Consider the following 14538-nt stretch of genomic DNA (forward strand, 5'->3'; position numbering starts at 1 on the left):
TTGGAAGAAATCCTTTTAAGCTATCACAGAGATGTTACTCAAATCTGTCCCATGAAGAGTTAAAAGCACTTTTATATTTCTCACTGGAGATTCCTCTAAACTTAAGATAAAGTTTGCAGTGCCCCTGTTTCCTGCCAAAGCACTTTTTTCTCAATAGTTAACTAACAGAGTGGAAGGGAGAGGAGCACAAAGATTATTTCCTTCTCCGTACAAATGAAATAATAAGGTAATATGGCATCTCTAGTTGGAAAGCAAACTAATCTGTCAGCAAAAGCAGGTCTCATTCAGATTCAATAATAATACAGTGCAGAGTTTTTTACTTTTCACTAAACTTGCTGCAAAATGCTGAGGCCTAGAAGAGGGTCCAAGGAAGACTAACAAAGCATAAGAGCTTTAATAGGATGAGATAACATAAAAGGCTTGCTGAGCACAGCCTTTTCCCACCAAAGACAAGGAAAGCATGATATTCAGGCCTACTGATACAATAGTTACAGTGGAATGGATAATACAGAGAGAAATAAAATTATTCAGATGAAATACACTCAAAATACAGACCAACGTCTCAGACTTGGGAAACCAGAGACCGTTACATCAAGAGTTTTTCAAATTAGACTTATCTGAACTTTTGAGGTATTTTTTTTAAATGACAATGTCTTTAAAATACTGTATTTAAATACCAAAGATTTTTTTTTTAAGTGTGAGTCTAGTTTTTCAACATGGGTCTCTCTATATTTGGGAACTCAAGCCAGCATTTGGATATATATAATAGGTATATACAAACCTAAGTGCTTAATTTGAGTTCCTAAATGGGGGTACGGGGTAGTATTGGAACATTTTAGTCTCACATGTGGATTTAGTGCTTGTTATAGGAGATGGATTGACAGCTATTCAGTCCTCCATCTCTGTCATGAGGCAGCCAGCAAGGTACAAATCATTGCCATTGTAAAGTATTCCTTGTTCACTAGGAACAGGATTTAAACCACTAAACAGCCTTCAGATGATAATAACTTTCAGCCATTACAAAGACATGGACTGGATTAGACCAGTGACTTGGAGATGAATGGCAGTCCTTCTGAGCACTCCAGTCCATTTTCAAGACTATTTAAGTAATTGCTTTCCCCTTCATCTCCTGCCCACTGCTATCCTTTTGTTCCCCTCTAATTTCTTTTATGATCCTCTCTATGCTGTTTTTGGCATCACCTGTATTTTGCTGCCTGTCTCCCTGCCCTCAACCTTTCTCTTCTGCATTTTCCTTTCCTTTCCCCTCCCTTCCTGTGTTGTTTTCTCCCAACTCTGCTCTATTCTGTGTTGGCAGAAATAAAACTTGCTAGAATCCTGATCCCTGAATCACTGAGCTACAAAGAGCAGGCTCCTTTGAAGTTTTGCTTTGCTGTGTTCACTGTAACCCAGTGGTATTCACTGATTTTACAATTGTGCCCTTGTACCATTTGGAGGTAGGAGGTGGGAATGCTGGTGTATCTCTTACATTGTGAGGCTTTTCATGGAGATAATGAGTCAGGAATTTACAAAACAGAAAGAGACTTTCACGGAAATGCATTTGTGCTTCTTTGGGGTGGGGAAGAGCGTTTTATGATGGGAAGATCAAGCTTACTTGAAGAATTTAAAGATCTTTAAAACAAAAAAACACTAAACTTGCTGATCATTTTAAATACTGATTTTTCCACGTCCATCTGAAATAGCAAAATCAGATCTTTTGTGTCATTTTAAATGGTGATCCTGAACTGCACAATTATTTTTGCCTCTTGATGTCAAATGAGGTGTACGTAGGAGAAAAGTTTTCTAAATGACTGACACATGCTAAAAAATTGTGCTAATTCAAATTTAGTCTGATGGCTGAACTCTGCAATGCAGTACAATATTGTTCAATTCCACCATAGTATGTCAAATAGTGCAGAATCTAAGCTTTTGGGTTTTTAAAAAATAGTTTCTAACTGGTTCTGAAGAAAACTAAAAAATGTGACAGGCACTTGCATCTGCAGAGAATTTAAAACACTCACTCAGAGAGACATGAATGGCCTCTTAAATTCAATGGGGTGTTAACTCTGAAACCTAAAGGTGACTGTGTAAGTGCAGTACTTTCAAGTATTTTACTGCTGATCATTTTAACAAAAACATCAGGCTAATGATCTGATATCTGAAAGATATTGACTATTTGGAGCAGTGTAAAATGGAAAATATCCATGTAAATATTGCAATGGATGCTTTAGTGGTCGGGTTATTTATAATCAGATTTAATTAATTTAGAACCTCTATTTTTGCATTTAGCTGAATCAACCACACAATTTCCAGTTTCTCATACCATGGAAACCTGACCACAGACATTAGTTCAGTTTGCTGCACAGCACAAATAGCTCAGCAGGTCTGTAACAGTAGAGGGGCTACTTGGGGAGTATGGAGAAACCAAAGAAAGCCCCATTCCTGTGCTCTGAAAGAGATCAACATGGAAAACTGTAAGGCTCAGCTCAACAAAGGTATTTAGGTTCCTAATTTCCATTGAATTCAGTGGAAGTTAGGAGCCTAAATACTTCTGTGGTTTTGGGCCTATATGTCCTTTAAGGTGGTATCAGTTAGTAATGGACAGAGATACAGGCAGTGAGTGGGACAGGGTTAAGTAGGACAGAGCTGCGTAAATCCAAGGTCCCTGTGATATCACTTAGGTTCATGTACCATACAGGAACCATTGCCTTGAATATGGCCTAATTTCTCCATTCAAGTAGCACTGAAAAAGGCTCTGCATATTGTGCCTTGTGCGTGCAGCAGCCTTCTCTGTTTTGTTTGTTCAGAGATGGTATCACTGTTCAGAATATGGTATGAAAAGTGCCAGAGGACCTAAAAATAAACTCTGTTTAAACACTTCAGAATGTTTATTCAGAATGTGCAACACCTTTACAGTAGAACCTCAGAGTTATGAACACCTCAGGAATGGAGGTTGTCTGTAGCTCTGAAATGTTCATAACTCTGAACAAAATGTTACTGTTGTTCTTTCAGCGTTTACAACTGAACATTTACTTAATACAGCTTTGAAACTTTACTGTGCAGAAGAAAAATATTGCTTTCCCTTTATTTTTTTAGCAGTTTACATTTAACACAGTACTGTACTGTATTTGCTTCTTTTTGTTTATTTGTTTTGTCTCTGGTGCTGCCTGATTGTGTACTTCTGGTTCCAAATGAGATGTGTGAGTGACTGATCAGTTCATAGCTCTGGTGTTTGTAACTTTGAGGTTCTGCTGTATTTCAAAATCACTACTAGCAAAAAAATAAATGTAATTGCCATAATACAGCTGTCAAAAGGGAAATAACATTAATCACAAAATAACATCATTCTAACTCCCAGCCTGAGTTTTACTAGGGTAAATAAGAAATTCTTTCACCTAACAATCATCTGCAATACCATTAATCCATGTTGCTTCTTTCCAGGCTCATATTGCAATGAAGCAGGAAGCAGAGGCATTGCCATTGAATCAGAGGTATGATTTTCAATGATATAGTTGCATGCACAAGTTCTTACATTCCAAATCAGGGAACTGAGAGGGAAATTTCGTTAGTTATTGTAATTCCTTACTTATATCAAGTAGCTTGAAGTCTGCCTGAGATCTAGGGGTTTAGTAAGTGGTATAGTATTGCTTTTTTAATGTATTCAAGGGTTTGATAAATCACTGTAGTAAGCCTATATTCTGTGTTTGACTATAACATAGCATCCCCAAATGTGAAGATCAGATGAATGATCTCCATAGATTTTTGTCTCTCAGAATAGCTTTATGGCTGTGACTGTAATATGAAAATGCTTGCCAGTCCTTGCTGCTGATTCATTTTGATCTACTCCAGACACTCAACCATAAGCAAACAAAACATTTTTTTATTTTTGCTGATAAAGACTTTTTGTTTCTAATAACAGTTAATTTTGGTGTGACAGTGAAGGGTGGAGCTGTGGTTCAAAACGCCAGAGTCTCATTCTGAAACTCACAGGCACAATCAACTTTGCTCCCAGCATGTCAAGGAAATCTTGTAGTGACTGACAGGAGTGCAAGCAGAAGTAAGAATTATTTTTTAAAAAGAGAGTGATATTCAAGCAACCCAATGGGTCTTTGTTTTTCACTATGGGCCTGATACTGTTCCCACTGAAGCCCATGCTAAAACTCCCATTAACTTCAATGGTGCAAGATCAAGATCTTTAAAGCCTCAACTAACATCAGTATGTCAGTGGTTAAACACTGAATATTTAGGGTATGTCTACACTGCAATTGAAAATCCATGGCTGGCTCGTGCCAGCTGACTTGGGCTTGGGGCTGTTTAATTGCGGTGTAGGAGTTTGGTTTCAGCCAGACAACCAGGCTCTAGGGTCCTGTGAGGCAGCCCCAGCAGGAATTGAAATTTACACACTTAAACAGCCCCTTAGACCAAGCCCTGTGAGCCAGAGGTAGCTGGCATGGGCCAGGTGCAGATGTCTAATTGCAGTGTACATTTAAAGATTCAGACTTCGCTCTGGTAAGTGTCATTCACAAGCTACAGCTTTCACTAGCTCTTCATCCATAGCCACATGGCTGTCAACTTTCACTTTTCATGTGTAAAAAGGCTAATTGAAGTGTGTTCTGTAGGGGTTTGTGGACAGGACCTTGTGGTAGAGTGCTTAATGAGAGTTAATATTAGTGGAGTTCCTAAGTGATTTACCTGCAGTGCAAAGAACTTTGGTGGGGGTGAAAAGGAAAAGTCTGATTACCAGATTCCTGCAGTGTTAATTTAATTTTCATGGCTGACAGGTAATTGCAGAACAACCAAATTTTGGGGAAACTGAAATTATACTTATAATAGCCACTCTGTTGACATAACCACAAGTAAAAACCACAGCTGGAACTGCAGTAAGACATCTGCAATGAAAAAAACTATATGAGAAGAAGAAAATTAGATCCATGCACCAGAACCTCATGTGAAACTATGGAGGAAATGTACAATGCATCCTGTTCTTGCCTTTCTTTCATCACATTTATTCCTTACGACACTTTAATTCTGTTACCTCTAAAATATATGCAAGAGTAACATATTGCGTACACAAAAGTGGCTAAACCACTAAGCATAGTCTCTTTCCTTGAGTTCATTTTGCACAATGGCTGCCTGTGGGACAGCTCATCCTGTTGTGAATTCTGGCACTGGGAAGAGAGCAGGTTCCATGGATAGCAATTCCAACTTCAGTAGAGGTGACTTTTAATGTGAACTACACTTGGACTGTCTGGACACTGGTTGGCAGACAAAATTAAATGCTGGAAAGACCTCGTGCTGTGAGATTCCAAAGACAACATATTTCTCTCTACATACTTGGAGAACTGTGAGCTCTGTAGTTAGTTACAGTGAGGGATGCCTTAGAGTGGATTGGAGCTGGTTTGGGGAAGATGGCTTGTCAAGGGGGTTGGATGATGTCAAGACCACAGCTACCTTTGTGCCTCCTCAATTTTGGCCCCCCATTCTCAGCATAATTTACAGCAGCTGCAGGGGTTGTTTTTCCTTAGAATAACTTTGAACATCCCACATCCCATTGACTGCTCTGTGGGCCCCAAACATCTGGAGTACAGAGCACTCTGACCACAACTCCTCCATTACAAAATATTCCCACTACCTTCCCCTTCAAACATTGGTCACTACTGGAGGATGGCACAGCAACTTTGTTCACCCTACCTCACCCAGGGAACTCTGCACCAGGAGAATACCCAGGTGCCAAGATGCAGCTGTTTTCAACCCCTTTATGGCCCAGAAACAAAATGTAAAGGGGCCAGATCACAGCCCTTGGTGACTCCTCTAAAACCCATTGGTTTTGCAGAGGTAACTAATTGGAATGGAATGTAAAATTCTGTTGATGTTGCACAAGGAGGAATACAATCCAGCTCCCTCTCTTGTTGCTGTGTTGGCTCAGCCGGGCTAACAGGAGTAAAAAGCAGTGAAAACGTATTTTTGCCATGAAAGTGAAAAGGATCTGACTCCCCGTGTACAGGGAGCAGCTCTGTGGAGTAGGAAGGTGCATGTTCTGCAGCATAGAATGCTCAGTAGCTGGCATAAACCTGTTGATTTATTGCAATAGATGTCAGTGGCCTAGAATAACTTTGAATAACTTAGTGGCCTAGAGAATCCACATAGAAAAGAGAGAAGGGGGTTAAGTAGGTCTGTACGTCTCACTTCCTGACATGAACCCCTAGTTTTTATTATATACGACATTACCTGTATTCCCAAAGTATGAATCTCTTTGAGAATGAGCTGGTATGTCCTAACTAGCCAGGAAGTGAGTTATCAGTCATCTGTATCCGGAGAGTTCCTTCATAAAGGCTGATATACGCCCATGTGCAGAGGGGGTTAGTATGAGGCTAACGCATCACTTTCTATTTATTGCATGAAATGTAGTATTGCCTAGAAGACCACAACCAAAACTGAGTCCCCACTGTACAAACACATCATGAGAGGCAGTCCCTGCCCCAAAGAGCTTACAGCTTAAATAAACAAGACAGACAAAGGCAGACAAAGGGTGGGAAGGGGGAACAAAGGGACAGTGAGAGGAAATTGGCATACAGCAGCTGGAAATAGAACCCAAATTTCCATAATTGCCCTGTCTATTGGACTACATCAGTTCTCATTCTGAGTGCTTAAGTGTAATTTAAGTAGTGCATAATCATCATTCCAGCCCTCTGCATGATGGGGAGGGGAATAAATCATACACAGAGCATTTAGCTTATGTTCCCTATTGCCTATCAGTGCCCTAAATCACTGCCAGAATGAAGGCCTAAGCCAAGAAAAGTTTTATCTTTTGCACAAATACAGATTTGACGTTTTTTCCAGCTTTGCTCAGGACAGTAATTAAAAAGCCTAGGAAGTGAGCATACATGAAATCATTCCTTCCGTACAGGCAGACAGATGGAGAGAAATTCCAGTCTGTTTCCACTCTTTTGTCTTCAGGGCATTTTTGGAATTTCCTTCAGGAAGTGAGAGGTTCTGACCTAAAGCCTTCCTCAGTTAGTAGGCTCCAGTTTCCCACAGTAAACCTTACACAGAAATGACGTAGTGCATAAGAAGGTGAGGTTTATCTTTACGCCCCAACTGTATCCTGTATAAGCTGAATGAAACTTTTAAAGTATTACCTAGAGAGAATGGCAGCAATAGGGGAAATGGAAGAGTCAAATCTTGGAAGAAATACAGTAGCTACTGAAAAACATTGGCCAGATCCTCAGTTGACGAAGTCAGTAGAGTGACATTGATTTATGCCAGTTGAGGCTCTGGCTTTATATTTTAAATATAAACCACCTTGATGTTTGTAATAAGCTAACACCAAAATTCACAACTATTTTTAAAGATTGTTCCCCCTATTTCCATATATAAATACAACAAAAATGGGACTGATTAATATATGACTTAATTTCTAATGCATGATCTCCTGAATTATATGGTATTTCACTTATTCCAGTCTGGACAGTAACTGCAGTAATCTCCATTATTTGCCATAGTGAAATTTCTTGCTCTGGAGCATAGATATATCCAAGTTCTTTTACTGTCACCCATCACCTTTCTATTGGAGCACCTAAACAATCATGTTCTTGTACCCTTTTATATTGCCTTGTAAATAAAGGTGTCATTATGGATCTATGTCCTTAATTGAACAGAAATGTCATGCAGAATCAGCTTAATCCAATGTCTATTGAAATCAATGAGAGTCTTTCCATTGACTTCTATGATCAATTAATCATGCTCCAGATCTTGATGATAGTACAAAAAAATTGTGATAGTAGCATCTTAAAAAAATCAGTTTATTAATGTTTAGAAATCAATAAAGCTATGTGCAAATTGAACAATAAAAGTCAAACATTTTAAATACTATTTTTTAAAAACAAAGAAAAAAATCAGTTTAATTGCACTGGAAATCATACTATAAAGACAATATTTTTATAGAAAAATCACTTCTAGGTTTCGACAATAACTGTACATTAATCAATTTTTCAGCTACCCTGATACACTTTTTTGTTATAGTAATGCTCTAGGTGTTTGAAGACTTCTGCATCTCGTTAATTATATCTATTGTATACATTCAACCCCCTTAATGCAGGTTAGAAAAATACCGAAATAGAAATGATGCCATAAAACAAATACATTCAATTTAAATTAAAGGTATTTCTTACGTGAATTGATAAAATACAGATATCTTTGCTGAAATTATGAACATTCTAATCAAAGAACACAAAGTAAGTGTCAAAAAATGTCTTGCATTTTGTTATGGAAGTACATTTATATGTCGTCAATAGCCATTTCACTTGGACAAAGGTTCTTTTTTGTTTCTCTGAATCTCATGGTATTCTATACAGATTTTCTAATCAATCTTTACCATGGAAACACTATGGGCCAAATCCTGAAGTTCTTTTTCAGTTTTTACTCTGTCCTTACTCAGGCAAAAACACTGATGCCAATAGTACTTGATACTATTATATTTATCTTGCCAAATATCACATGTTAATTTTCTCTTTAACTGTAGTTTTATCCTGTAACTATTATGGTCATGTAGTTTATTTCATACTCAATATAACAAATCAATAGATCTATCGGGCCAAATGCTATTCTGAGCTCCTCCCGTGCAATCCTGTTGACTTCTTTGGGGTTATATGAATGTAATTGAATGCAGAGTCTGGCTCATGATCATAAAAGTAATATGAATTTTCAGCACAACTTCACAGAACTGATCTTGCTAAAGAAAAGCTTTGGACTCCGCAGATGAAATCTTATTACATCTAAAAACTCAGGAAAGAGATGCCAGCCTATGGTTGTCAGTGATCTAGATTACATTGGTGTGATCTCTTTCCTGCTACGTGCCAAATGACAAACACTTGTGACCCAGGATAGTAGAGCCATCCCTAAACTTGGTACAGAAAGGTCTTTTGTATCAGGGCATTTTCTGCAAGTAAAGAAATAAAAACTTCACATTCTTCGTTCTCCCACCCTCCTTCTTCTGCCTCTCAGGCCTGCACATACTCGCACACACATACAGCACCGTTTCCCCAAGGCATCAGTCTTTCTGAGTTATGAATACTCCTGGCAATCCTGAGTCTGCCTCAGTGCAAAGACAAAACATGCTCCATAGGGAAATGTTTTCAAGCTAGAATAGTCTGTCCCATTTCCTGAACTCCACCCTTGCAAGTGCCCTGTTTGCCTCTTCAGAACTAATGCTACCTTGCTCACTTAGGCCATCTCTCTGGAGTTGCTACGGTGAGCAGGTAGCTTCTTGTCTGTCAGGTTTCAGAGGGAAGGCTTTTAAATATGCCCCGATGGATCCTTCTAAGAAGATGAGGGGACATTGCCTGAAGACATGATTGTCTCCGGGCAGTCACCCTCCTCCTTCTGTGGGTGGGAGGAATTGTCAGATTTGCTTCGGCTGAACTCCATCCCTCCTATGATTGGCCTCTTGGATTTGGCCCCAGAATCTGCAGAGGGGCATTTGCAGCAGCACAGGATCTTGATGAAGGCCCTCCGCATCTCTTTGTTGGTTAAGGTATAGATGATAGGGTTCGTGGCTGAATTGAGCACAGCCAGTACTAAGAAATATTCAGCTTTGAAGAGGATTGAACAGGCCTTCACTTTGCACCCCACATCCAGCAAGAGTAGGATGAACAAGGGACTCCAGCAGGCAATAAATGCGCTCAGGACAATGATGACTGTCTTGAGTAAGGCTAGAGATTTCTCTGAGCTCCTTGTGGCTTTGGTAGTGTTTTTTCGAAATGTCAGCCTGCGGCTCCTAGTCCTGACCATGGAATAGATCCTGCAGTAGAGGACAACGATGGATAATAAAAGACCCGTGAAAACTGTGGTGCAAAAGAGAATATAGTGCTTATGGTAGAGAGGCAGCACAGTGGAGCAACTCTGCAGGTGGTCGAGGCAGTTCCAGCCCATAATAGGGAGCCCCCCTAGGATCATGGATATTACCCAGCAGGCGCTGATCAGTAGGAAGGAGCGAAAGCTGTTGCTCCCATTGTGGAGTTTCATCTTCAGCATGGTGATATATCTCTCAATGGCAATGGCCAGCAGGCTGAACACAGAGGCTGACAGAGCTACAAACATACTGCCTTCCCTGACAAACCACTGGGCAGGGGTGAGACTATAGGTTTTGTGTCCAGATAACAAAAGATTGGCAGTATAAGCCACCCCAGCCAGCAAGTCTGAGAGAGCCAAATTCCCAATGAAATAGTACATGGGTCGATGAAACTTCTTGGTTTTCCAGATGGTCAGCAGGACAAAAATGTTCTCTAAGATGATAAAGCAGCAAATGATGATAAAAACCACTGAGGTCACTTTTATTCCACTGTCTGCCTTCTCGTTTAACTTCCCTGTGAAGTTGTAATGTTTCTTAATGATTTCAGAGTTGACATAATCGCTGACTGAGTCATTGAAAACTTTCTTCTGGCGGCTGGTGGTAGAGCCCATGGTTCCAGGCTGAGCGGCACTTTTCCAGCCACCCAGCAGAGGGTGAAGTCAAGTAGAAACCTCACCGGCCACCCTTGTGGCAGTATCTTCAAGGTGGAGGCTCCAGTGTCCGGTATTCCCTGGGTAATCTCAGACACCACAGCTCTTAAAGCAGGGGCATAAACAAAGCAAAGAGTCAGCGGAAGAGATGCAAACAATGTAAAACAATCTGTTCATTTCATTGTGTGTCAGATTTAGATATTAGATCACAAACGAATCACTAAGGTCCATTCACCCTCTCCCCCCACCCTGGGGGAAAAAATGGCTCAGCAAAGTAAATAGATAAAGCTCATCCAATAAAAAATTTTTCTTAATGCAGATTTGCACAAATAAGTAGGAGCAATGGGGCTTGCACTGAGTGTCTGAATCTCAACCAATGTGAGGGATCCCAAGGTAAGCCGGTGGAAAACACATGTTCCATCTCTCTCTCTCAATTTCTCAAACTTTTGACATAGGAAACACCTTTTAAAAGTTCAGGTTTAGAAAGAGAAAAGGCTTGATTTGTTTTAAATGCAACTGAAAATGCACAAAATAAGCCCGGCACTCACAAAATAAGTGAAAATCATTTGACTAGAGCAACCTCACTGTTTTTCCACTATTAACATTCTAAATGTGTTGTGAGGTAGGGCAGTTCTGCAATTTACTGATGCTATCTTGAGAAGTGGTAAAGGGGTTGGTGCTCACTGATGTGTGTAAAGAGACCCATCTTAAAGCTGTAAACAGAAAAGCTGCCCCTACTCACTTCTATTTGGCAAGATCATCCTTTGCAAAAGTTGTGCCAGTGTAAAATTCAGAAAAGCAAATAAAATAAGCTATCAAACACATTTTGTAAGTCTGTCTGAAACAAAGGAATGAGCAAATGTCAGTTTGGAATTTAGTTATTGCAAATACAAATATAACATGTATAAACACACAAAAAAGAAAATGTATAAGGCTTGTAAAATTATAGGTGCCACTTAAGGGTGGAAGTAAAACAAAAGCAAATTAATTAGCTGTGTTAAATAATGCAAGGAAAACAGAAAAGAAAAGATTATAGAACTAGAGAAACAGAAAGTGGAGTCCCAGGTGCCTAGCATGTTAAGGTGTGATATACAAGAGTGATCTATTGAGTGATCAGATCATTACTTCCCTATCAAATTCTCCCAGAGATCTCACTAACAAATTTGTGTAGTTTTACTGTGAAATATTCTTTTGCCTACTCCTGGCCAAACACAGTTGCTGATGCTGAGTAGTTGACAGCTGCTAAGGACACTGGCTATTCTACTTCACTTATCAAAATGAGAATCACAAAGCAGAAACTCTGGTTTTGTGTAATGACAGGTTTCAGAGTAGCAGCCGTGTTAGTCTGTATTCGCAAAAAGAAAAGGAGTACTTGTGGCACCTTAGAGACTAACAAATTTATTAGAGCATAAGCTTTCCTGAGCTACAGCTCAAATGCATCCTATGAAGTGAGCTGTAGCTCACGAAAGCTTATGCTCTAATAAATTTGTTAGTCTCTAAGGTGCCACAAGTACTCCTTTTCTTTCTGGTTTTGTATGGTGCTTTGGCACAATGGGTCTCCATTCCTGGATGTTTCTCAGGTACACTACTATAATAAACAGGAGTAATAATAATTAAAGCTAAACCCACATCTACTCCAGCGGAAAGTAAGGGGAGGCTCAGCTGCCGATGAAGGAAGCTCTTGAGTCAGTAATCCATCATTTATTCTGGGGAAGACTCACTCAGAGCATGGATTTTTAAATGGGGATTTATACCAAAAATCTGTTTTCTAGTGCCAGCGTCCCAAACTGTGCTCCCAATGCTTACCTTGCTCAGAAAGGGTTCAGTCTCTGAAGCCACTGCATTGCCTGCACTCCGCATCTCGGCTGCCCCAGAAGGAACTCCAACTTGGCTTTGTTATGCAAGTGGCTTTAAACGTTTCCTTTAGCTAGTGGTCTCCACCCCTTGGGTTTCCTATTTTTCTAAAGCGAAGATTTAAGCAGCTTTTTAACTCTTCAGTAACCACAGGCTGCTTTCGTTGCATCTGCCTTGCTGGGTTCCTTGACACACAAGCTGAATTAAAGATCTGAACCCTAGACAGGGTGCGGTGCCCTAACTGAAATCATTCAACCAGAGGCCAGGCTCAGCTCTCCTCCCACCCTTTTCTCTTGTGTCTGAGCTAGCGCTCCGCTGCCAGCTGGGAAGGGTTAATCCCATCTCCCTGCTGCTGCAGTGGCTGTAGCAGATCGGGGGCTGGTGTTTCACACAAAACACACAGGGAAAGAGGCGCTAAGGAACCAGCCTCAACGTTGGTGGAAGCCCCTCGAGGAGTCACTCTGCAGCTAGCTTGGTACAAAGCAGGGCTAGCCTCTTCCTCTCCCTTCTACCCCCAGATTTCATAGTCAAGTCAGCGACAGGATTCAGAGCTGGGGAGACCCGAGATTTCAGCCAGAGGAGGTGGGGGGAGACCTAGACGAAATGACTTCATTCTTTTAACCCTTGAGTGCCTGGAAGACATCCCAGCCTCCCACCTCCCAGAGACCTCCTGCTTCAGGCACTAAGCAAAGTCACCCTCTGTGGGATCTTTGCTCCCCCCGGGGCATCAGTGCCCCACAGGGGGAAAGGCTGTGTTTGAATCGCGTTGGCTCCCTCTAGTTGGCTTAGCATGCTTGAAATGCCTGTGGAGATGCCCGCTTTGCTAAGCAAACTGGATTGAGCTAACAGACCCTTCTGCCCAGCAAGGCGGGGCCAATGTGAGGTGAGTGGAAGCCTGTTCATCAGCTCCCCTGGGAAAGCAGCAGTTTGGCCAGGGGAACACCCTCCTTCAGTCCTTGGAGGCAAGTGATGGCATCGCAGGTCTTCTTCCTTTTCACTGCTGCCCCAGGAATACCACGCCAGCAGCCGGGCCCCCATCCGCCCTTCTGCCACCAACACTAGGATAGTGACGACTGAGGCCTGGGCTCCCCTCTTCCACCAGCAGACATTGGCAGGCTCCTGCAGCTCCAAATGTTAATGCCAGGCTCTGCCTGTCTCCTGAGAGCAGATGGCCTATGCTGTGCGCAGTGTGCTCCACTTGCACTCCTTGACCATGTGTGATGACAGCATATTCAGGGGTGGCAGGTTTGTATAATTTTTGGTGGTGCCCAGAATGGGTCAAAGTCCCACCCCCACCTGCATATTGGTGCACATAAAATTAATGGGGTGGGGCCGAGGGGTTTCGGGTGTGGGAGGGACTCAGGGCTGGGGCAGAGGGTTGGGGTGCAGGGGGTGAGGGCTCTGGCTGGGGCTGAGGGGTTTGGGGTGTGGGAGGGGCTCAGGGTTAGGGCAGAGGGTTGAGGTGCAGAGGGTGAGGGCTTTGGCTGGGGATGCGGGCTCTGGGGTGGGACGGGGCTGGGAATGAGGAGTTTGGGGTGCAGGCAGGCTGCCCCAGGGCTGGGGCCAGAAAGAAGGACTCCACAGTCCCCGCAGCCCTCTCCCTGCTGGCAACAGAAAGCTCTGAGGGAGGGCCTCCTCTACCCCCTGACAGCACACTCACCAGGCACTGGCACTGCATGTGCTCCTAGGGGCCTGGCCCCTCTCAGGTTCAGAAGCCTCCTCACCTCCCCTGTGGTCGGTGCCGGGGATGGGGTGGGGGCTGCCATCACACATGCGCCTTCTCCCTCCTCAGCTTGCTGCCCCCTTTTGTAGCCGGCAGTGGCCAGCGAGGGAGCGTAGTGCAGAGCAGCAGGGCAGCTGCCCAGCGCAGGCAGAGACGCTCCAGGGGAGGCGCACAAAGGCAGCAGGAGGGGCTGGGGGATGCTCCAGGGGAGGCGGCTGGCGGGACTTGGGGAAGAGACCTTGCTCCAAACATCGGTGGAGCCGGGTCCCCGGACTCTGAATTTTCTGGAGCACGGGCACCATGGGCCCATATAACTTGCCACCCCTGAGCATATTAACCCTAGAGCCAAGGGTCACAGGCATGGGCCTTTTATGTCAAATAACTAATCTGTCCCTGATTCTTCCCCCTCCTGCTCATTAATTCCAACATCTACCTTTCCTATGCCAGCCAACAATAGAGGACCA

The 14538-nt window shown here is 42.4% G+C and overlaps 1 protein-coding gene across 2 annotated transcripts; it reads right to left on the reverse strand.

Annotated features, from left to right (window-relative positions):
• Positions 1 to 7778: 7778 nt before the first annotated feature.
• Positions 7779 to 13491, reverse strand: S1PR1 (sphingosine-1-phosphate receptor 1). Of its 2 annotated transcripts, none has more exons than XM_038414898.2 (2): positions 12304 to 13491; positions 7779 to 10602 (listed from the first exon to the last, which is right to left on the reverse strand). In XM_038414898.2, the coding sequence occupies exon 2, from the start codon at positions 10456 to 10458 to the stop codon at positions 9316 to 9318; it is 1143 nt and encodes a 380-aa protein (XP_038270826.1). In that variant the 5' UTR covers positions 10459 to 10602; positions 12304 to 13491; the 3' UTR covers positions 7779 to 9315. The 2 variants fall into 2 exon arrangements, with proteins under 2 accessions (XP_038270826.1, XP_043346607.1); XM_043490672.1 differs by having other exon boundaries at positions 7779 to 10666; positions 12304 to 12556.
• Positions 13492 to 14538: the final 1047 nt, after the last annotated feature.

The sequence above is a fragment of the Dermochelys coriacea genome, chromosome 8, assembly GCF_009764565.3.
Source record: "Dermochelys coriacea isolate rDerCor1 chromosome 8, rDerCor1.pri.v4, whole genome shotgun sequence".
NCBI classification, from domain to species: domain Eukaryota; kingdom Metazoa; phylum Chordata; order Testudines; family Dermochelyidae; genus Dermochelys; species Dermochelys coriacea.

Bases quoted from the DNA above. Each gene is read 5' to 3' on its own strand.
- S1PR1 (XM_038414898.2), bottom strand. From the start codon at position 10,458: ATGGGCTCTACCACCAGCCGCCAGAAGAAAGTTTTCAATGACTCAGTC.